Genomic DNA, 24,670 nt, shown 5'->3' with positions numbered 1-24,670 from the left:
TTAAAACAAAATGTACCCTAACCCTAAGTTATTTACAAGTTAATACTTGTTTTGTACATTTACATCTCAAAATAATCACATTTATAGTGCAACGTTAAAACATGGCAGCAAATTTCATACACATTTTATTCTCATTCTAAAAGCCACATGAGGCTTTTTGTCGTTCCTGACCATCACATTCCTCTTGTGTAAGGTCCGCTAGAATTCGGTAACTTTAAACATAAAGTAAAACATCACATACCTCATTGGTCGGAAGAATTCGAAGGGAGATAAAGAACTAAATCTTTACATGTATTCATTCCAAAAAAGTCTCCAGAAAAACATTTCTGCAACTTTCTATTCATTCACGTATTACAACAGTGTTTCTGAACTGATGAGGAAAAAGCACTTTTAAAGGAAAATTGGGTGGCTCTTAAAAGAGCCTTTGGATACTGAAACGCAGCAGTGGATGAAATTACTTGGTCTTGGCCGGCTTTTCGGTCTTCTTAGGCAGAAGCACAGCCTGGATGTTGGGCAGCACACCACCCTGAGCGATGGTCACTCCGCCGAGCAGTTTGTTCAGCTCTTCATCGTTACGCACGGCGAGCTGCAGGTGCCGGGGAATGATACGGGTCTTCTTGTTGTCGCGGGCGGCGTTACCAGCCAACTCCAGAATCTCAGCAGTCAGATACTCCAGCACAGCGGCCAAGTAGACCGGAGCGCCGGCACCAACGCGCTCTGCGTAGTTCCCTTTACGGAGGAGCCTGTGGACTCGGCCCACGGGGAACTGCAGTCCGGCTCTGGATGAGCGAGTCTTGGCCTTGGCACGAGCCTTTCCACCGGTTTTGCCCCTTCCAGACATGATTCACTACGTTAACGTGTTAGAACAGAAAACGTAAGCAATCGCTCTCTGGCGCTCTCTAATATAGCCTAAACTGCTGCATCCTCATTGGCTACAATCGTTGTGACAAACCAACCAATCACTAACACGCCATTGAATTCCGACTTCTCTCCAACCCCGCCCCTGTCTCATCAAAAGATAACAGAAATAGAGTTTTTATGTTTTCATTTTACACGCATTATTAACACTCATATCATGTAATTGCAACATGTTGCATAACATGTCTACATAACAGTTTGATCCGGGACTATCTGACAATTTTGATTCATACACATTCAAATTCCGTACAAACTTTAATAATTATTTTTGATTGTGTAAAGCTGCTTTGGGACAATGCCAATTGTTAAAAGCGCTATACAAATAAAATTGAATTGAAATAGAATTGAATTAAAAACCTCGTATACTTCCGGCTAACATGCATTTCAATATACTCTTACATGACTAGATTGAAGTGTAAACTTTAACAAATACTCGAAATCATAAGACTCCATAGAATCTTATAGTATTAAACAACATGGTTATTCTATTCATGTAGTTCGACAAAAAAGTGGATTATTGCTCATTAAACGACAACGTGGGTGGCTCTTAAAAGAGCCGTTTAGGGGAAAATATGAAAGAAATAAATCTAACAAGTTTACTTCTTTTTAGAAGCTGCCTTTTTCGCTTTGGGCTTGGCAGTCTTGGATGCTTTGGGCTTAACCGCCTTCGCCTTCTTGGGGCTCTTCGCTGCCTTTTTAGGGGTCGCCGGCTTTTTTGCCTTCTTGGGGCTCTTGGTGACTTTCTTGGCGGCAGCGGCAGGTTTCTTTGCCTTCTTAGGAGACTTCTTGGCCGCTACCTTCTTGGGCTTCTTCGCCGCCGCGGGCTTTTTGGCGGCCGGCTTCTTCGCTTTGGGTGCGGTTTTCTTGGCTTCGGTCTGCTTCTTGTTTAGCTTGAAAGAGCCAGACGCGCCGGTGCCTTTGGTCTGAACCAAGACCGCTTTTTTCACCAGATTGTTGACGGCGAGCTTGACGCGGGACTTGTTCTTCTCCACATCGTATCCACCGGCAGCCAGAGCTTTCTTCAGGGCAGCGAGAGACACGCCATTCCTCTCCTTGGACGCGGAAACCGCTTTGACGATCAGCTCGCCGACGCTAGGCCCGGCTTTCTTTGGCCGCGAAGCTGCTTTCTTCTTGGGCGCTTTGGCCGGCGCGGCGGCGGGCGCGGGAGCCACTTCTGCCATCTCTCTCTCTTTTAGGGATCTAAGTAGAATAAACGAGTGTAACGCTGAGCGCGCAGTAAAACACTGGAACCTCCCTCCCCTCTGATCTTAAAGCACACATGAGAGCGGTGTAGACTCAACCAGGCAGCCGCTGAATGACTGCACTTCCGTCACACGATAGCGAGTGTGTTTTCTCCGGACATTTCTCTGCGAATATCCGAGTCCTGACTGCAGATCTCAAGCGTTCAAGCACACGTTTAGTGAGAAATGCCTTTCCTCTTTCTTCCGAGGCCCGACACGGTCAGTTAGACAGCCGCACTCTCGCGCAGTAGCCATAAACGTGCGCCGCGCGCCTGCAGCTCGAGCCGGCGGACTGCGCATTTCGTGCGTGTCGTGTGTAAAAACCGGACAAAAACAGGTCGCACCGCTGTAAGAACTCTGGTCCGAACTGAAGGCGAGTCCTGTCAGTGAGCTCGATGTGTGAGCACTGGCCGAGCGCTGTGTGTAGGATATGAAACAGAGCTTGTTTTGGCCTGTGTAAAGCACAGCTTAGGGACACACAGGTTGAGAGAGCCAGAGTGTGTGTGTGTGTTTATTTGTTAGACCCTGTAAGTGCAAGAATAAAACGCTAACCGCTAAGCCACGATTTTGATTTTGATTAGTTACCAAAATGAATATTGAAATATATTTTTTAATGTCTAATCACAACTGTTTCATTGGAACAACCTGTTAAGGGTTAATTATGAATAGTGTTAGCCAGAAAAATTACACACAGTCGGTCATTCCCATGAAATGTATGATGTGAAGATAAAAACACTAAAATGGTATTCTATGCAATGTGGTTAAAGATTGAATTATTATTATTATTATTATTATTATTATTATTATTATTATTATTATTATTATTATTATTATTTTAAGTTTAACTAGTTTTCAAATTTTGAAAAATATTAAGCAATCAAACATTCTATATGACATTTAATAATCAGGATAGTGCCCTACTTTATTCACTTTATTCATCTTCTATACTCACTCACTCCACCGCCTGTGAAGTACCTGGAGGAAAGTTACATAGGAAGAACATGCAGACAGTGTGTATTCAGATCTGAGGTGGGAATCGAACCCTCGTCCCCACAGTGCCTAACCCAAGTATAACAGTGTCAAATTTCCCCAAAGCAAAATACCATGTTAAATTCATTATCTCTTCTCAAAAAGAGTATAACACTACACAAACTCATGGCAAATGTAAAAGGCAGTTTATTCTGCTGCGTGAATTCAATACAAACAGAAAAATAGGTTGACTCTGTTATTAATGCAAATTAATACGTTTATACAGTATACTGTAAATACCATGCGACTTTTCACTCATGTTGTTAGTAATACATTTTTTTTAAATACCTTTCACCTTTTAAAACATTTTTTGTAAAGACTAAATACAAAATACTGACAGAAATGTTAACAGATGGAAAAGGTGCATTGAAAAGCAAGGAGATTATATGGAAGTTCAAGTTTAAGTTGAAGTAGGCTTTATTGTCACTTCAACCATACTGTATACAGTTAGTACATAGTGAAACGAAACAACGTTCCTCCAGGACCAAGGTACTACATTCAACATAAATTTACAACATAAATTAACAGAAGAGCTAAAACTAGGTAACTAATAGACCTAGTTAGCTGGCTAGCAGAGACAGGACAGATTGACCGGACAACATACATTTTTTTTTTTTTAAACAACATAAATTAACAAAGACTAACTAGCTAACCCAGAGAGTTTTTTTTTTTTTTTACTGACAACAGACAACATAAAGTGCACGTGCAAATGTGCAAACAAGAGCAGAAAAGTAACGGTGTGACAAACACATCATAACATAATACTCTGTGGTGTCCAGGTTGATGAGCTGAGGTAGTGGAGAACCAGTAAACGTTCCTTAAAGTAGCAGCAAGAATTAGGAAGTTAGTGCAAAAAGTAATCCAGTAATGAATATTGTGCAAAAAAGAGCATTTATAGGTTGGTGTGTAAATACAGTAGTTTGGTAGTGTAGCTCAGTGTGTTTGCTCTTGTCTTAAAGTCAGTCCAGTCTGTTTTGAGGTAATTGAGTTAAGCTGAGTGATAATGTTGTGTGTGTGTGTGTGTGTGTGTGCGTGTGTGTGCGTGTGTGTGCGTGTGTGTGTTTATCAGTCCAGTCCAGTCCCTTTTTGTTGAGAAGATGGATGGCTTGTGGAAAAAACTGTTGCACAGTCTGGATGTGTGTGCCCGAATGCTTCGGCACCTTTTTCCAGATGGCAGGAGTGTAAAGTGTGTGTAAGAGGGGTGTGTCCGATCAGCCACAATGCTGGTGGCTTTGCGGCTGCAGCATGTGGTGTAGATGTCTTTAATAAAGGGGAGAGAAACCCAGATGAGCTTCTCCGTTGTCCTCACTATCCGCTGTAGGGTTTTGCGGTCCGAGATGGCACAATTCCCAAACCAGACAGTGATGCAGCCGCTCAGGATGCTCTTGATAGTCCCTCTATAAAAGGTGGTCAGGCTCGGTGGTGGAAGCTGGGCCTTCCTCAGTCTTTTTAGAAAGAAGAGACGCTGTTGGGCTTTCTTGTGCAGAGAGCTGGTGTTGAGGGACCAGTTAAGGTCCTTCTCCAGGTGGACACCCAGGAATTTGGTGCTTTCGACGATCTCCACAGAGGAGCCGTTGATCCACAGCGGAGAATGGTCACCTCGTGTCCTCCTAAAGTCCACAACTATTCCCTTTGTCTTGTCAACATTCAGAGACAGGTTGTTGTATTTACACCAGTCCGTTAGCCTCTGCTCTTCCTCTGTACGCTGATTCATCGTTCTTGCTAATGAGACCCACCACGGTCGTGTCATCAGCGAACTTGATGATGTGATTCGAACTGTCTGTTGCTACACAGTCGTAAGTCAGCAGTGTAAACAGCAGACAGCCCTGTGGGGCCCCAGGGCTTAGAGTAATGGTGCTAGAGGTGCAGTTCCCGATACTTACTGACTGAGACCTTCCGGTCAGAAAGTCCAGGATCCAGTTGCAGAGGGAGGTGTTCAGGCCCAACAGGTTCAGCTTCCCAATCAGTTGTTGTGGGATGATAGTGTTGAATGCTGAGCTGAAATCTATGTACAGCATTCGAACATATGTGTCTTTCTTGTCCAAGTGTGTGAGGGCAAGATGTAGTGTAGTGGAGATGGCATCGTCCGTTGAGCGGTTAGGACGATACGCAAACTGCAGTGGGTCCAGTGAGGAGGGCAGCAGGGTCTTGATGTGTCTCATGACGAGCCGCTCAAAGCACTTCATGATGGTGGGTGTGAGTGCAACGGGACGGTAGTCATTGAGACAGGACACAGTAGACTTTTTGGGCACGGGGACGATGGTGGTGGCCTTGAAGCACGTGGGAACGACGGCGCTGCTCAGAGAGATGTTAAAGATGTCGGTGAGAACATCTGCCAGCTGTTCAGCACATTCTCTGAGCACTCTGCCTGGGATGTTGTCTGGTCCAGCAGCTTTACGTGGGTTGACTCTGCGTAGAGTTTTTCTCACCTCAGCTGTAGTGAGACACAGCACCTGGTCATTCGGAGAAGGGGTGGTCTTTCTCGCCGCCACGTCGTTCTGCCTGTCAAACCGAGCATGGAAGTTATTAAGCGCATCTGGAAGGGAGCCGTCACTGTCACAGGCAGTTGATGTCGTCCTGTAGTGAGTGATGGCTTGTAAACCCTGCCACATGCGCCGTGTGTCGCCGCTGTCCCTGAAGTGATTGTGGATTCTCTGGGCGTGTGCGCGCTTTGCCTCTCTGATGGCCCGAGAAAGTTTGGCCCTTGCTGTTCTGAGGGCCACCTTGTCTCCCGCTTTGAAGGCAGAGTCTCTGGTCCTCAGAAGTGCACGCACTTCCGCAGTAATCCACGGTTTCTGGTTGGGTCGTGAGATGATGTTCTTGGAGACAGTGACGTCATCGGTGCACTTGTTGATGTAGCTGGTCACTGATGACGTGTACTCCTCCAAGTCAGTGAGGTCGCCGTAAGTTGCAGCCTCCCTAAACATGTTCCAGTCAGTGCTCTCGAAACAGTCCTGAAGAGCAGAGATGGCTCCTGCTGGCCAGGTTTTCACCTGCGTCAGAACCGGTTTTGAGCGCCTGACAAGTGATCTGTATGCTGGAATTAGCATAACAGAGATGTGGTCTGAGTAGCCGAGGTGGGGGCGGGGCTCTGCCCGATATGCGCCGGGGATGTTTGTGTAAACAAGATCCAGCGTGTTTTCCCCTCTTGTTGCAAAGTCCACATATTGATGGAATCTAGGAAGCACTGACTTGAGATTTGCATGGTTGAAATCTCCAGCAACAATAAACAGTCCATCCGGGTGTGTATTTTGCAGTTCACTGATCTTTGTATACAGTTCCCATAGCGCTTCCTTAGCATTAGCGCTAGGTGGAATGTACACTCCGATAATGAAAACAGTGGTAAATTCCCGCGGTAAATAAAAAGGTCTGCATCTAACAATCACAAACTCCACTAGCAATGAGCAATAACTAGAAACTAGCTCAGAGTTCTTGCACCATTTCGTGTTGATGTAAACACATAAGCCGCCACCCAAATCTTACCGCACAGAGTTGCATTTCTGTCGGCACGAAACGAGGCTAGCCCGTCTAGCTGAATAGCGGCGTCCGGTACTCTGTCGCTGAGCCATGTCTCCGTGAAAACAAAGACACAGCAGTCTCTAACCTCACGCTGTGTAGCCTGCTGGAGTCGGATGTAGTCCAGTTTATTGTCCAGGGAGCAGACGTTGGATAAGATGATGGACGGGAGATCCGGCCAGCTAGAGTTTGTTTTTAGCCTAGCACAGACTCCCGCCCGCTTCCTCGCGCACCGCTTCCGATGACCCTTCCTCCGGCCTCCGGCATCGCCGAGGCTTCGAGGCCTGGTTCACGCAGCAAGCCGAGGTCGCGTAGCTTTTCACGCAGCTCATCGTCGATATCATTAACCGGGTTATTTAGGTTGAAAAGTGTCTGGCTGTTGTATGTACGGACACCAGTTGCAAAGATATCCATACACATAGAAAAATAAACGCGCTACACACAAAACGTAAACAACGTAGCACCACTAAGTTTTATTGTCATATACAGATAACAATGAGGCATCATTACCATAATGTTTCCCAACTTTACATAAACATATAAATTTAAAAATATAGGAAGAGTAGAGGATTATATATATAATCCTCTACTCTTCCTATATTTTTAAATTTATATATATATATATATATATATATATATATATATATATATATATATATATAAAATCATATTATTGCAAAGGTATCTGTATGTGCAAGTAAGCTATAAGATAATTTAGTATTTACATGTAACAGTGCAAGGTGCAATGAAGTATTTTGAATATGGTTGCTTTACGTCTCAGGAAGCTTCAAGGTGCTTCATGTTGTCTCGGTAGGAAAGAGAGCAGATACAAACTGTTGACTTGAGATTTAGACTGTGTTCCATAAGGATAGAAAAAGAGACATTTTAACCGGACAGGAAGTGTTTGTGTGTGTGTGTGTGTGTGTGTATGAGAGAGAGAGAGAGAGAGAGAAAGAGAGAGAGAGAGAGTCAGCAGAGTGAGCAGCAAAAATATCAGCTCCGGAACAAACTTAAAATTTTAGTTTCAAGTAAAAAACAAAAAAATATCAACTTAAAGCTAAACAACCTAAGATATGGAGTTATATCCCGGACGATATTCAAAAGGAGTTACAAATTGCATTTGCAATTGCGTTCTCATATGTGGACATAATTCAAATGCAATTGCAAACTTTGCATTACCGTTTGTTTTTTTCGACTTTGTGAGCGCACACTGACTGCCAAATTTCAAATGAAAAAGAAAAGTCTATTTGCAATTGCCATGTCTTACAAGTCATGAGCCTGTCATATTTAAATAGCAAAATCAATGACCACATTTGCTTTTTCACTTTCTCTGCGTCGCGCGTCAAGCCGCCAAAACTCAAACGCAATCTCTAATCCATTTTCAATTGCATTTCCAACACGTTACACGGAAACCTGTCAATCAGCGTCTGGGGTGGGTCTATACTGTGGGGCGGGATTGTATGGGGAGTGACGTCACTCACAGTCTCCGACAAATAGGGGAGAAATTGAGCAATTTTTGTCACTGCAGTGACGTCACTCCCCACACAATCCCGCCCCACAGTATAGACCCGCCCATGACGCTTCTTAAGTTCTCACTCACCTTCTGCTCAGGATGTAAAGCTTGTGCCATGGAGCTGATTGTTTACATCAGCGTGTTTAATGGTTTAAATGAGATGCTATCCCTTTTAATGACTGACATTTACACTCGGCTCTGCATTTCCCAACACTCCAATAATATTAGCACTGCTTCAAAGCTATAAAGCTACTGCTTACTGCTCTAAACAGTAACATCCAATTAATTTCACATACACTATCTGGTATGTGTTGCAAATTGGCAATTATCACGCTATAATTCACTGTATATTCCATCATGATAAGTCCTGGAGCTGCACCGGCATGGTTCTGTGTTCACTGTGTTTCTGGGCTAGTGATGGATCGTTCATGAACGATTCGTTCTTTTTGAACGAGTCTTTAACATGTAAAACACAGACACTCCTACCTCCGGAATAAACACGGAGATGTTAGTCCCATCCGAATGCATACATAAAATGACAGACGTCATTAAAAAAAAAAATCAAACTCAAACGCTGTTTGGAAAACTAGTCCCGTCCGAATAGGGCTTAAGTCATTTCAAATATTCTTAGTTGAGTTTATGTCCTTGGCAGGCTAGTAATTTCACCCTTGGGAAACAGTAATCTGCTGACAAAGACAAAGTTTAAAGAAACTATTTATGAACTAAAACGACAAAGAACTATGGACGAGATGTAAAAAAAAAACAAAAAAAAAAAAAAACATGATTTTAAATTATGATAAAATAGTAATTCAGTAATTCAGTTTTTTTTTCCGTAATTATATTGTAATCACGTAATTACATGAAGTTAGTTGGTGTGAGAGAAGAGGATGCAGAGGATAGGGTTAGATGGAGGCAGATGATTCGCTGTGGCGACCCCTGAAAGGGAACAGCCGAAAGATAAAATATATATTATGAAATAGCATTAACTGAATTGAAGGCTAAAGACCTTTGCTCTTCTGTTTTTTTTTTCAAGTAAATAATAATAATAATAATAATAATAATAATATGGTTAGCTAATTAGCAGAATTGTCTAAAGAAGGAATAATGAGTTTTAGGCGGCACTTTATGTTTTGGATGGTTATTGCCTGCCATCTTGTGGCCGAGTTTAGTAAGTGTTTCCTTAAGCACTGTGATCTTGTAGCTCGAGTGTTGGAGGTTTGCTCTTGCGGTTTTAATCAAACTTCATTTAAGAAAGGTTTTACACATCACACGACACATATACATGGTTACAAATGCTTTATTTTTACACTGTTAATTACACTAATATGTAACAATGTTTCAACATTTATGCCGTATATGCAAAATTATACAAAGAACTACTGATACTTACGTTACGTTACATTAGAATTTATATTTCTATCAGGTCTCGCAGATACTTATTTGCAGTTTGGTTATATGATTTTTTTGGTATAAAATATAATAACGCATTTTATATATCTTTAAGAAAACACGACCGTTGGTCTTAGTCCCGCCTCCTCGCCTGGTCTCAAGTAGGTCCTCTGGAGGCGAATAAATACGTTGTCGTTGAGGCTGTGCATTACATTCTTTCATTTTACTTTGTAAGAGGAGTACAATGTCAGGGAGAGGAAAGGGCGGGAAAGGACTCGGGAAGGGAGGCGCTAAGCGTCATCGTAAGGTTCTCCGCGATAACATCCAGGGAATCACCAAGCCCGCTATTCGCCGTTTGGCGCGCCGTGGCGGAGTGAAGCGTATTTCCGGCCTGATCTATGAGGAGACTCGCGGTGTGCTCAAGGTGTTTTTGGAGAATGTCATCCGCGACGCCGTTACCTACACCGAGCATGCTAAGAGAAAGACCGTCACCGCCATGGATGTGGTGTACGCCCTGAAACGCCAGGGACGCACCCTGTACGGCTTCGGCGGTTAAACACTCCACCGGCTAACGACACGAACACAACGGCTCTTTTAAGAGCCACCCACATCTCCAACAAAAGAGCTCCTGTCTCCACCTTTGTGTAAAAATGCATCTTAAGCTTATTAAGCACCGTCTACAAAATATCATCGTTTAATACTTGTCATGACACTTGTCTATCTGCGGGCAGTTGAGAGAACTAGATGTGTTGGATTTCTTACCTTATCCAAATAATCAGGAAACCGTTTTAAAAGCCTTCGAATCCATTTAAAGCATCACAAGACATGAACAAAGCATTTAAATGTTGTTACACACACGCACACTAGTTGAAAATGTGGACGCAAAAGGATAACGTTTATTTACAAATTATATGTACAGGATATCTTTTGATGGTCGAACACGTGACGTACTTATTTTCTGGATTAGGTTATTGTAAATATCCTGGTTTATTCATTTATTTATTATAAAAACAATAAATTAACCCGCGACTCTAAAACAGCGGGAAGGGACACAAAGCGAAGCGGAGGGAGAGGAGTAACAGGAAGAGACTGAGGTGATAGGAGGTCCCTCACGTGTTGAGGTTTTGGATATAGACCAATCAAAATCCGTTCTTGGCTTGTGCTTAATTAAAATGTGACCTGTACATAGAGGGGCCTCGAGGCAAAGCTGTTCATTCTTCTCTCAGTCTCATCGAGAAATAACAGCACCATGCCTGAGCCAGCCAAGACCGCCCCCAAGAAGGGCTCGAAGAAAGCCGTGACCAAGACCGCCGGCAAAGGAGGCAAGAAGCGCAGAAAGTCCAGGAAGGAGAGCTACGCCATCTACGTGTACAAAGTCCTGAAGCAGGTTCACCCCGACACCGGCATTTCGTCCAAGGCGATGGGAATTATGAATTCGTTCGTTAACGACATCTTCGAGCGTATTGCGGGTGAGTCCTCTCGTCTGGCTCACTACAACAAACGCTCCACCATCACTTCCAGGGAGATCCAGACCGCCGTGCGCCTGTTACTGCCCGGTGAGTTGGCCAAGCACGCCGTGTCCGAGGGCACCAAGGCCGTGACTAAATACACCAGCTCCAAGTAAAGCGCGTCACCGCCGCCTTCATCAACACAACGGCTCTTTTAAGAGCCACCCATGTTGTCCGTCAAAGAGTGATTTCCTGCCGTGTAGGTTTGTGCTTTAAAGTAATTGTCTAGAAACCACTCATAAATCAAATATAAATTTTAAACTGCTATGTTCTAGATCAAGACAGTTTCTAGCAGTATACTAGTGATAGGGAGGTTCGAATCATTTTAGTGACTCGGTTCTTTGAATCTTGTTCATCAAAATGAACGAATCTTTTTGAGTCATTTCGTTCTTTTGATCAGAAAAAATATATAAAATGTTAAATTTTCAATAAACAGACACCGAACACGACTTCATACACACAATTTTGCTATAGTCTCAGTAATTAAAATATTACAATGCAGTTAAAGACGTATGATAAACAGAATAAGCAGCTCACCTGTCATATCTTCCGAACCGTTCGTTCTTTTGTCACATGACTCCCATAGACTCTATGCAGTGAAATAGATCAGATTTTGTCCGAATATTGATATTATTGTTTATCGTGGTCTACTAAAAAAGCATGCAAAAAATTGACAGTAAATGTATCGAGTGTATGTTCTTGTCAATGATGTATGCTTTTGCAATTAATAAAAAATATTATACAAATATAATGTTCTCAGAAATTATTTTTGTATTTATTATTTATTTATTTTGGAAAATGTGTAAACATGTGCTTGGATTTAATATTAGGTGCAAATTAGTTGCAAATAATAATACTATTAATAACTAAACATTTGCTTCATAACGTTTGCTTAATATTTTGTGAAAAAAATAGTAAGGGACACAGTCATATAAAATTAAATAACAGATTTGAATACTTATCTACAAATGATTGGGTCGAACAAATGTCACCTAAATACTAATATAAAGTGTTGGGGTCAAAAAAAGTTCAGGGTGTATCCAGTAAGTTTAACTGTCACTCAAAGCTATCTCCAAGGGAACCGCCACCCCTCCCCATCCATCCCCACACTTTTACACTGAATGAGGCGCAGCACCCACCACCATCCAAGAAACAGTTTGGGCACGGAGACCACATCTTTAAACCTCAATGGGCAGTTTCATAACAAGGCCGATGGACCCATTAAGACAGAGCAAACTTGATGAGGCCTTGGTCAAAATGATTGCTCGTGACTTTCAACCATTTTCAGTTGTTGAGAATAAGGGCTTTAAAGAATTTTCAAATCTCCTGGACCCATCATACATTCTACCAAGTAGAAAAACATTGTCAAAAACCATACTGCCTATGTGATGTGGATAACAAAATTGTTGCTTGTGTAACTGACAATGCCAGCAATATTGTTTCAGCTCCACTGGGACCACATACCATGCTTTGCTCATATGTTAAACCTCATTGTCAAAGCTGCACTGAAGGAGGTCCAAAATGTACTGCAAAAGGTGAAATCTATTGTTAAATACTTCCACAGAAGCACAGTTGCTTCAGACAGACTCAAGGCCACACAGAAACAGATGGGACAGGAGCACTTCTAAAACAGGAAGTGTCCACAAGGTGGAATTTAACTTATAAAATGTTGAAAAGGTTCACTGATCTGAAAGATCCAATCATCTCTACCCTGGCACTCACCAATGCTTCTTTGCCAATATTAACACCAGAGGAATGGGAAATTGCCAAAGAAATTACTGATATCATTAAGCCATTTGAGGAGGTCACCACTGAAGTGAGCGGAGAAAAGTAAGTAGTTTAACTTTTTTTGCTTATCATTTATAATAAACAAAATTAAACTCTCTATTTTTATACAATATTATATATTTTTATACTTACATTAAGCTAATCATATGTACAATATAGATGTTGATTTAGAGACAGAGAGAGATAGAGAAAGACATGAACAGAGAATGCGAAGGTGAGCGTGGGAGCGTTTGCACCTTTAAGAACAGATGAAAGAGGAGACAGGAAGATGGCAGCAGGGAAGATTTACTACGTTATATCAGATCTATGAGCAGGAGAGTAGAAAACACTCCTTTTTATTTAAAATAATTATTACAAGTTATAAGAAATTATATTAAATATAATTGTTAATCTTTATATGTTTGTGACTGCCTCCAAAGTCATTTTGATGACAAGAGATCTTCAGAAGATTGTTGTCAGGTTTCAGAGAAATCCATCCTGTCTAGAACCTGTTAACAAATTAGTGGACACCCTCATGGCTGAAATGAACAGAAGGTTTGGCAAAGTTGAATTTATTGAGAAACTTGCTGATGCTACTTGCTTGGACCCAAGGTTCAAAAAGCAAGCCTTTGTCAACCAACAGGCTGCAGATAAGACAGTAAAGAGGATCACTACAGCTGCAGCACATGTTAACCCAACTCAGGGTGAAGAGGAGACTGCTCCAGATTATGCTGCAATTGTCACTGCAACAGCCATGTTTTGGGAGGACTTTGACGAAAGGGTAGCAAGCATGAGGCCAATTTCTGCCACCACGTCCCATACTGCAGATACAATGATGGAGATGCGGGCCTATCTTGCAGAGCCACTTTTACCCCGCACATCAGACCCTCTGGCATGGTGGAGGAAGAGTTCCCCTGTTTACAAAAGCCTCTTTGAAGTAATTTAGGCTAGACTTTGTATTGTGGCTACATCTGTGCCATCTGAGAGAGTTTTTTCTAAGACAGGGCAGATTATCTCTGACAGAAGAAACAGACTGAGCCCATCCAAAGTCCAGGAGCTTGTTTTTCTCAATGCAAACTTGCTCTGAACCAGGTCACAGTGTGTCTGTGTGTTTTGTGTGTTAATTTTTTTAAAACAATATTGATGTTAGGCTTTATATTGTAATATATTGATAACTATATGTTATTGTTGCGGCTCATACTGTAGTGTATAGGGTGAAAACTTTCACTTGTTTATTTAAATTTTCCAATTTATTTTTATTTTTTATTTAAATTATTTAATTTTACAAAAAATAAAAGCAACAGTATAATATTTTCTTTGATGTTTATTTTATTTACTTAAATATAACTGCATAGCGTTATGGGAGTCACAAAAGAACGAACGACTTGGGGACTTGTTAGCAGAACCGTTCGTTCAATACTGTTTCCTGTATACTGCACTGCATAGAGTCTATGGGAGTTACGTGACAAAAGAACGAACGACTCAGGACCGAAAAGACCCAAAGGTAATTACTCTATTCTGTTTCCTGTATATATTATATTATATTATACTATATAACATATGGAGGTTTTGCGATGCTTTGCGCATGCGCGCCCAATAGAGAATGAACGAATCATTCATAAACGACCCATCACTACAGTACACAGCTATTCAGAACTAGCATGTAGAAGCTCTACAATAAAAGTCTGTTACTTTTTGTTGCAACAAATAAAACCATGAATCTCGGACGTCCAAAGGAATATCATTTAAAGGTCATTATATTTTTCATAAAATTTTAATATGATCTTTAGGGTCCTAATGAAAAGTTTGTATTATACGTTAATTAAAAATTCAAAAGGATTGGGAAAAAAAAACACTACTTTTACCTGGTAAAAACTAGCTCTGTTCTCAGCAACCTGTTTCAGTACATGCTAATTTAAATGCTCATGACCTCTGCTGAGCCCGCCCCCCCCCCCCGTTCTGTGGGGCGTGACACGTGGGGTATAGCGACGGAAGTGTAGTCCAGTGCGGGCAATGCTTTGGACTGCATTACCCACAAAGCATTGCCACAACGCAGTGCTTTGTGGGTAATGCAGTCCAAACTGGAAAACAATGGATTATAGAGACCGAGCCTGTTTTCTTCAGTCGTTTTTGGTTTGATTTAAGTACGGAACCTACGCGGAAGTTTGTAATATCGCCTGACAACGCAGAAATTAAAAGAATGGACATGCATCGGCTCGATTTGTCTTTCTCATCACTGCATGTGCATAAATTAACGGGCTGTTGTGCTGCCGCGAGCAACAACAACAAAAGCGGAGAAACTTACTGAGAGAGATACGGACTCGATGTGTTTACTGATGTGTTTACATGACTTCTTAATCTTCGACAGACATCGTTATAAACCATCTAATGTTACAAAGGTAAGCATAATATAGTTTTCCGACTACGTACACAGTTTGCAACTAGACAATCACCTCAATGCATTGTTTATTATAAACGGGCGATTAGGAATTATATAGAGACGGGTGTACATAGAGAAGAAGCCATAACCATGTTCTATGAGAGTGTAAGTTAACTTACACTCCGCATTCATCGTGATTATTAGAAAAGGCGATCTGCAAAGAGTCATAGAAAAATAAATTACACTCACTGAGCCTGGTGAAGATGAAGCAGGAACACGAAGCGTTAGTACAGATCCATTTTTAGGAGCAGCTTCCTAGTAAAACCTGCTTTATATTGACCCGCGTTTATAAAGCAGTATGGTGAAAAATGAGTAGTGCAAACATGAATGCATTTAGGTAAATCAGCGGGGACGTTAGCTTTAAAAACTAAATTCAGCCACTGCGTCCTCAGTGGCTCAGATACCTAACCCTAGGTAGGTACCCTAGGTCACTAACCCTAGGTAGTGAATGACGACTGCTGTGTTCGCTATTACACCCAACAACTGTACACAACACTCGCTTAGGCGCCATTTTGCTCCAGCGGCGAAAAAACAATGGCCGACAGCGTCTTCTCACTCGGGGCGGGTCTTTGCTAAAACACCAGTGTCAATCAACTTGTGTAGGAACGCCCTCTTGTGGTGTGGCGTCACAAGGCAAGGCTTTTGCGATTGGCCTGATTTCAGAAGGGGGATGTTATTGTAATAAACGAAAAGAAAACCACTGGGCGGCTCTTTATCATCGTAGAGTGGTTGTGTACGCACTCTCCTAACACACAGTTTAGTCCAAACAGCTTAAAATAGTGCATGTAGTGCTGTATGACCCCTTTAATACAACATAAATACTAAGATTTGGATGGGCAATGAAAAAATTAAAATATATAAATATTTAACTCCTGTTTTTGATTCACATGTGTAAAGTGACTGGGATTTTTTGATTCCATTATAAATCCACTATAATACATTTTTTATAATGTTCTATTAGACTTTTTTTATTATTGACTTCAGCTCTTGTAAACCTCACAATTTTGAGCTTGCATTTGCTGTGTATGTCCTGCAGACCTTATTTACTGGAGCTCATACCCCACATTTTTTAGGGAAAAAAAGATTTTGATTAAATGATAAGGTGAAGCATATTGTACTGCATATCACAGAATACTTCAGTGAGATGTTTACCAAAATCACTTTTTTGAAAGTAGATATATATGGCACAAAATAACTTTTGTGTTCCTGGGCACAAGTGACTGATAGGATTCGTTGAAAACAAAAGCTTAAATGTACAATGTATATAATTGTAAGTAATCGTTATTATTATAATAGTAAGTTATCATTATTGATGACTGTCAGTTATTTTATGCACACACACTATATATATATATATATATATATAAAGAAACGTCCCTTTTTCAGGACTGTGTATTTCAACAATAATGTTGTAAAAATCCAAATAAATTTACAGATCTTCATTGTAAAGGGTTTAAACAATGTTTTTCATGCATGTTCAATTAACCATAATCAGTTAGTTAACATGCACCTGTGAAATGGTCGTTAAGACCTTAACAGCTTACAGGAAGTAGGCATTTAAGTTCACAGTTCTAAAAACGCAGGACACTAAAGGGACTTGTCTACCGACTGTGAAAAACACCCAAAGAAAGATGCCCAGGGTCCCTGCTCATCTGTGTGAATGTGCATTAGGCATGCTGCAGGGAGGCATAAGGACTACTGATGTGGCTTGGGTGATAAATCACCATATCCGCACCGTGAGGCGCCTTAGACGGCGCCACAGGGAGACAGGAAGGACAGCTGATTATCCTCGCAGTGGAAGACCACATGTATATATATCTCACCTGCGTGACAGGTACAGGATGGCCACAACAACTGCCCGAGTCACACCAGGAACACACAATCCCTCCATCAGTGCTCTGACTGTCCGCAATAGGCAGTCCATGTGGGGGAGATGCACTCCAGTACTTCAAGCAGCTGGTGGCCACCACAAGTTTTCTATTGGATTAGGGTCTGGGGATCGGGCTGCCACTCCATAACATTAATCTTGTTGGTCTGGAACCAAGATGCTGCTTGCTTACTGGTGTGTCTGGGGTCGTTGTCTTGTTGAAACACCCATTTCAAGGGCATTTCCTCTTCGGCATAAGGCAACATGACCTCTTTAAGTATTCTGATGTACTCAAATTGATCCATGATCCCTAAAATGGGATAAATAGGCTCAACACCATAGTACGAGAAGCTTCCCCATATCATGATGCTTGTGCCTCCATGCTTCACTGTCTTCACAGTGTACTGCGGCTTGAATTCAATGTTTGGTGGCCTGACAAACTGTCTGCGGCCTATAGACCCAAAAAGGACAATCTTGCTTTTATCAGTCCACAAAATATTGCACCATTTCTCTTTAGGCCAGTCAGTGTGTTTTTTGGTGAACTGTAACCTCTTCAGCACATGTCTTTTTTCAACAACGGGATATCTTACTGATAGCTTGGCTTTACATAGCTGTCTTCCAATAGTAACAGCACTCAAAGGTAACTTTAGGTGTTTTTTAACCTGCTGAAACTGATCATTGGCTGAGTCTTTGCCAATTTTAATTATTCTTTAATCTATTCGAATGGTAGTTTTCCATTTTCTTCCACATCTTTCTGGTTTTGATCTCCATTTTAAAGCATTTGATATCACTTTAGCAGTGCAGCCTATCATTTTCTGCACTTCTTTGTATGTTTTTTTTTCAATCTCTAATCAACTTTTGAATCAACGCTGTTGTTCTGAACAATGTCTAAAACAACCTGTTTTACTCTGATTTTTAGAGGGAAATGCACAGAACAACCTTTTCTGCATTTATCCTTAAATAAGGGGAACTTGTTTGACACCTGTTTTTCACAGAATGATTTACTTCTCCAATTGAACTCCACACTGCTATTATTTTGAACATGCCCCATTTCAATTAATGATTAAATTACACAGAATCAGGTGCATCCAACCATGACTGTTGGGTCTGTTGGTTTTCTATTACTCCACTACACCTACAACTAAAATATTTACCATGAAGAAATATAATTTCTTCCAAAAACAATTATTGATCTGGTTATTGGTGTTGGACTGCTATTATTTTGAACACAACTGTATATATATAAAGTTTTTACGACTAACTATTCAATTACATTTATTTACATAATCGTATTAGATTTGTTTATGCAGCAGCTTTAGGAGTGACGTTTGGTCAGATCTGTGCTCTCAGTGACTCAGTGCCTTAGCCCTCTGAGCCACCACTGTTGTTTTTCACAATGTAGTGGAACCTGTGTTGTGTAAGGGTCCTCCACTAGAGGTCACTGTTTTTATTTTGTAGTTTTTGTTGGCCGACTCAGTTTCCCAGCAGGCACCTCGGTCAGGTGATGCAGTGCACACCTGAACCGAGGTAGCCATCAATTAATCTATAAATAGCTGTTTAGACTGGGAAACTGGGTCGAGCATTTTTGGTAATACCACTGTCAGTTATGTGGGCATTTTGGTTTGTTTTTATCTGTTTAATTTGTACTTTGATTTTAGTTGTGTTGACTTGGGCTCTCTTATTGGCAATGTCTCTGTGTATGTTTTGTGTGTCTGTGGAGCTGATTCAGTCCTGTCCTCCTGTGTTCTTGTGGTTAGCTAGAGCAGGTAAGCAGTTAGGTGTATGTGTGGCTAGGAGCATGATTAGCTAAATGCTATGTTGAGTTTATAGTACAGTTACAGTACTAGCATGCTTCTAGCCATAGCCCCTCTGTGTCTCTAGCTGTCCTGTGTTTCCTCTCCCCCTAGTTGCCCAGTGGGCCTAGCCTTTGGTTGTGTCCTCAGCCCAGCCTTTGGTTGTGTCCTCCGCCTAGCCTTTGGTTGTGTCCTCCGCCTAGCCTTTGGTGGTGTCCTCCGCCTAGCCTTTGGTGGTGTCCTCCGCCTAGCCTTTGGTGGTGTCCTCCGCCTAGCCTTTGGTGGTGTCCTCCGCCTAGCCTTTGGTGGTGTCCTCCGCCTAGCCTTTGGTGGTGTCCTCCGCCTAGCCTTTGGTGGTGTCCTCCGCCTAGCCTTTGGTGGTGTCCTCCGCCTAGCCTTTGGTGGTGTCCTCCGCCTAGCCTTTGGTGGTGTCCCTTGTCTGTGTTTCCTCTCCCCCTAGCGTCCCAGTGTGCCTAGGTTTAGAGTGCAGTCCCTCCGGGCTTTGGAGTAACGACTAGCTTGTGAGTGCTGCCTCGCTTAGTCTTGGAGGGCTGCCTCGCCTAGCCACTGGGTATTCTTTGTCTATGTTTCTGTGCCCCTATTCCCTAGTGTGTTTAAGCTATCAGGTAAGCGTAGCTTAGTGCATGTAGGGGCTAAAGACATGCTTGGCTAGGTGTATGTGTAGCTAACTGCCATGGTTAAGCAATGCTTAACCATGTTTAGCTAAAAGCCATGCCTAGCTGATTGCCATGTCTTTAGCCCTTGTCCTGTCCCTCTCTTGGTCTCTCGTCTCGTCTTTACGTGTCTCCCGTCCTCTCTAGTGTCTCCCGTCCTCTCTAATGTCTAGTTTCAGCTCCACGCCTCGTTTGTGTCTTATGTTTGTCCCCCTGCCTGTGTCTCGCCACAGGACGTGTTTTGTGTAACCCCCTGCCTGTGTTTCGCCACAGGACGTGTTTTGTGTCTCCTCCTGCCTGTGTCTCGCCACAGGACGTGTTTCGTGTAACCCCCTGCCTGTGTCTCGCCACAGGACGTGTTTCGTGTAACCCCCTGCCTGTGTCTCGCCACAGGACGTGTTTCGTGTAACCCCCTGCCTGTGTCTCGCCACAGGACGTGTTTTGTGTAACCCCCTGCCTGTGTCTCGCCACAGGACGTGTGTTTGTTCCCCTGTCTGTGTCTTGCCAGAGAGCCCCTGTTAGCACAAAGTTAAGTATGGTTTAAGTTTGTTTGTTCCTTTGTTTGTATCTTTATTTATACTTTGTGCTTACTCGTTATTAAAAGACTCTTTTTTGGTTACACCACCCCTCTGCCTCTATGCCTGCTCCTTCCGCCCACGGCGTTCAACACCTGCCACAACACCCCAATCATGACATGTTGATCCTTTTCCCGAGACTAATTCCCTTAAATTTTATGTAAAACAAACTAATGGAAACCTGTGTGTTTTATTGGACAGTGATTTTAAACTCGATAAGCAAATTAACTCTGTGGTCATAGCTAGCTTTTTTCATCTTAGGCTCTTGTCCAAGGCCAACCCATTTTTAACAAAGTAAGATCTTGAAATGTTTATACACACTTCCATATTTTATACAATAAGGGTGGACTTTTAATTGTTTTATATTGACAAAGTGTCGAATATGTGGGCTGCATAAAGCAAAGAAAACAGTTAAGGAATTTTTTTATTCCTGGACCTGGGTTAAGAACCTTTCTACACATTATTAAAACCCTGAAGAGATATGAACCTTAAAATAAAAGAAAAATAAAAGCATTTACAATTTTCATCCAAAAGTTTATCACCAAACAGAATGACCTTACTTCAATTAAATAATTTCAATAAAACATTTTGAGGCATTTAATCCTGTTGTATGTTAGTATTGAGACACTCCATTTTGGTATCTGCATTATTAAGGAATTATTAATTATTATAAATTATTAATCTGCATTATAACCTCTTATTACATTATAACTTCTTATTACAAAATATTTATAATTCATATTCATTTACGTTTTAAGTTTGGAATTATGTTTGTGAACTGATCAAAAGAAAAAAAACACACTTTTAAAGGAAAAATGGGTGGCTCTTAAAAGAGCCTTTGGATACTGAAATGCAGCAGTGGGTGAAATTACTTGGTCTTGGCCGACTTCTCTGTCTTCTTGGTCAGAAGCATGGCCTGGATGTTGGGCAGCACACCACCCTGAGCGATGGTCACTCCGCCAAGCAGTTTGTTCAGCTCCTCATCGTTACGCACGGCCAACTGCAGGTGCCGGGGAATGATACGGGTCTTCTTGTTGTCGTGGGCGGCATTACCAGTCAACTCCAGGATCTCAGCAGTCAGATACTCCAGCACAGCGGCCAAGTAGACCAGAGCGCTGGCACCAACACCCTCAGCGTAGTTTCCTTTACGGAGAAGCCTGTGGACACGACCCATGGGACACTGCAGTCCAACTCTGAATGAGCGAGTCTTGGCCTTAGCACAGGCTTTTCCGCCGGTTTTGCCTCTTCCAGACATGATTCACTACGTTAACGTGTTCAAAGAAAAGCGAAAATGTAAGCAAATACTCACTAGCACTCTCTAATATAGCCTAAACTGCTGCATCCTCATTGGCTACCAACCAACCAATCACTAACATGCCATCAAATTCTCTCCAGCCCCGCCCCTGTCTCGTCACAAGATAACAGAAATAGTTTTGATGCTTTTTAAAAAAATAATTTTTTCATTGAGAAAAGACATAGATTATTACAATGACAGTCACAATACACAACAATATCCACAACGATCATTTCATCCAGTTTTCTTGGCTTCGGTCTGCTTCTTGTTCAGCTTGAAAGAGCCAGACGCGCCGGTGCCTTTGGTCTGAATCAAGACCGCTTTTTTCACCAGATTGTTGACGGCGAGCTTGGCGCGGGAATTGTTCTTCTCCACATCGTATCCACCGGCAGTCAGAGCTTTCTTCAGGGCGGGTAAAGACACGCCGCTTCTCTCCTTGGACGTGGAAACCGCTTTGACGATCAGCTTGCCGACGCTAGGCCCGGCTTTCTTTGGCCGCGAAGTTGCTTTTTTCTTGGGTGCTTTGGCCGGCGCCGCAGCAGGCGCGGGAGCCACTTCTGCCATCTCTCAGGGATCTCAGTAGAATAAACGAGTGTAACACTGAGCGCGCAGTAAAACACTGGAACCTCCCTCCCCTCTGATCTTAAAGCACACATGAGAGCGGTGTAGACTCAACCGGGCAGCCGCTGAATGACTGCGCTTCTGTCACACGATAGCGAGTGTGTTTTCTCCGGACATTGCTCTGTGAATATCTGTGTCCTGACAGCAGATCTCAAGCGTTCAAGCACACATTTAGTGAGAAAGGCCTTTCCTCTTTCTTCTGAGGCCTGACACGGTCAGTTAGACAGCCGCACTTTCGCGCAGTAGCTATAAAAGTGTGCGGCGCGCCTGCAGCTCGACCCGGCGGACTGTGCATTTTGTGCGTGTCGTATGTAAAAAGCGCACAAAAACAGGTCGCACCGCTGTAAGAACTCTGGTCCGAACTGAAGGCGAGTCCTGTCAGTGAGCTCGATGTGTAAACACTGGTCGAGCGCTGTGTGTAGGATATGAAACAGAGCTTGTTTAGGCCTGTGTAAAACACAGCTTAGGGGGACAGGTTGAGAGAGCCAGAGAGAGAGTGTGTGTGTGTGTGTGTGTGTGTTTGAGTGTGTGTCAGGTGTGGGGGGAGGTTTTGTTTATTTGTTAGTTAGTGAGCACCCATCTAAGAAATGTCCCTCACTATTCCATCCTATGATCACATGGTGGACCTTTAGTTAGTACAGTGATTCACTGTTGCACGTGACTGTGTACTGTTTATCACATGTTTTTAATGTATTTCTTGTTGACATATTCAGCTTGACATCAAACTACAATCACAATATGATGAAAATGATCAAATACGTGTGAATACTTAAGGTACTTACAGTGTTATTCTTCCAGTGAAGATGATGGTGGTGATGTCACTGGTTATATCAACCAATTTCTCACAGTTTCCCCAAATAACAGGATGGACATCAGACTTAGCGACATGTAAAAAAAAATGTTTACAATTGTTTATGAAAAAGGAATATAAAAATTCTTATTAAAGGATTTGCTGAAAACAATAAGAACATAAAGTCATCTCCTGGACAACAGAAAAGTGATCAGTCTTCCCCATGGTTATGGTCGAGTATACTGAACTAGACAGAGAGAGACACACTGTATTTGAAATGAAATATTAGATTTATTGTAGATTCATTACAACTGAAGTAAAATATTTTCTTTTTGCTTTTGACGTTTATGAAAATTAAAAAATCTGAGTATACCTTTTAAAAAAATAATAAATTCACCCAATATTCTTCTCTCTTTTATTCACATTGTTACGGCGACTCATTATACTTCCGGTTTTCGAATGTTGTGGCGGTTAGCTGGTGATAGTTTGTACCTACGCTCTGTTCTCTTTGTGTTGTTTTTATTTGACGGCGCTTTGTTGGTTACTACTTCTTCACCCAGTACGAGTTGTTGGACTTACAGTACCTCCAATTCACGGTGTTGAGTCGAGGTTAGTATGCCCCAGGGTCTACATAAGCGTGAGAATTTGTTTAGAAACACTAGTTACTGTAGCAGTGGAAGCTAGTATTTGTATTTATGTTTGGTTAGTCAGTGTAGTTAGTGGGCATCCTACGCATAGATTTTGATTTCGTTTTTTTATTAGATTAGATTGACTGCCGCGTAAAAGTTAGAAGGCGTTTTGTTTTATTTATTTATTTGCTTTAAGCTCCACTCATGGCTCCCATCATTGAATTTGCAGTTTAAATATTTATGTAAATATGATTTCCTTCTTCATCTGAACTTTTGGTTTCCATTGTAACTATGGAGCAATTGGGTGTATTGTTATACATTACTTACTAAAGTTTTCTGATGCTCATCGCAAGTCTTGAGTTTGCCTCATTCATATACACAGTTCACTCCCCTAGTAGTAATCAGGGACGGCCTTTATTATATAAACATTCTTCCTTTTTTTATTTTTCTTATGTCAGCTTCTTATCTCCTCTAGACATCAAGAGCGAGAGTAACAACTGAATAGGAAACTGTAACACTTGGATAAAATCACTTATGTACTGGTTAAAACATTGATTAGCTCCTCAAGCTCTTTACATCTCTGGTGCAAAAACACGTTCATCATCCAAACTGCACACACAGCTTCCCCAAAGTGCTTTTCAACTTTTCATTTTATTCTGTCTGCTGATGTATATGGCCACTTTAGCCTGACCTAAAATTAAATTGATCAGATGACACTTCAACCTTTTTTTTCTGGCTCACTGATTGGTGGAGAGACGGATTGACGGATGGAGTTCATGCGACGCAGACGCTGCTAATCGGTAATTCAAACGAAAACACAGGATGAGCAGATAATTCAAATTCATCTTAGCTCTTTTCTGAAGATTTCTCGTTGTGGCCCAATATAAACTCGTGTGTTAGCCCAAGACATTAACAAAAATAACGTGACTAAACATCGCTAAACAGCAGGTGATATTTATGTTCGGTATTTTGTTTCTATTTAGAAAGATGGGAATTAATTCCTGCTTACCTTTTCCACACGCCCACCAAACGTTTGTCTTCTCAACACACTGTGTTCTTCTTCTTCTTCTTTGGAGTTTAATGGCGGCTTACATCCGTAAGTGTTG

The 24,670-nt window shown here is 41.9% G+C and overlaps 3 protein-coding genes and 1 pseudogene across 3 annotated transcripts; 2 read left to right on the top strand and 2 right to left on the bottom strand.

Moving 5' to 3' along the window:
* Positions 1 to 454: 454 nt before the first annotated feature.
* On the bottom strand, positions 455 to 21,485 carry LOC128508614 (histone H2AX-like; annotated as a pseudogene).
* Positions 1,515 to 2,146, bottom strand: LOC128508627 (histone H1-like). Its single transcript, XM_053480026.1, has one exon. It carries the CDS (start codon positions 2,097 to 2,099, stop codon positions 1,515 to 1,517), a length of 585 nt encoding a protein of 194 aa, XP_053336001.1. The 5' UTR covers positions 2,100 to 2,146.
* LOC128508626 (histone H4) lies at positions 9,851 to 10,296 on the top strand. Its single transcript, XM_053480025.1, has one exon. It carries the CDS (start codon positions 9,851 to 9,853, stop codon positions 10,160 to 10,162), a length of 312 nt encoding a protein of 103 aa, XP_053336000.1. The 3' UTR covers positions 10,163 to 10,296.
* On the top strand, positions 10,844 to 11,754 carry LOC128508622 (histone H2B-like). The gene has a single exon (XM_053480022.1). It carries the CDS (start codon positions 10,856 to 10,858, stop codon positions 11,228 to 11,230), a length of 375 nt encoding a protein of 124 aa, XP_053335997.1. The 5' UTR covers positions 10,844 to 10,855; the 3' UTR covers positions 11,231 to 11,754.
* Positions 21,486 to 24,670: the final 3,185 nt, after the last annotated feature.

Source organism: Clarias gariepinus, chromosome 20 (genome assembly GCF_024256425.1).
Source record: "Clarias gariepinus isolate MV-2021 ecotype Netherlands chromosome 20, CGAR_prim_01v2, whole genome shotgun sequence".
NCBI classification, from domain to species: Eukaryota; Metazoa; Chordata; class Actinopteri; order Siluriformes; family Clariidae; genus Clarias; species Clarias gariepinus.
Note: the sequence above shows the minus strand (reverse complement) of the source record. Positions and strands in the feature narration are given on the sequence as shown.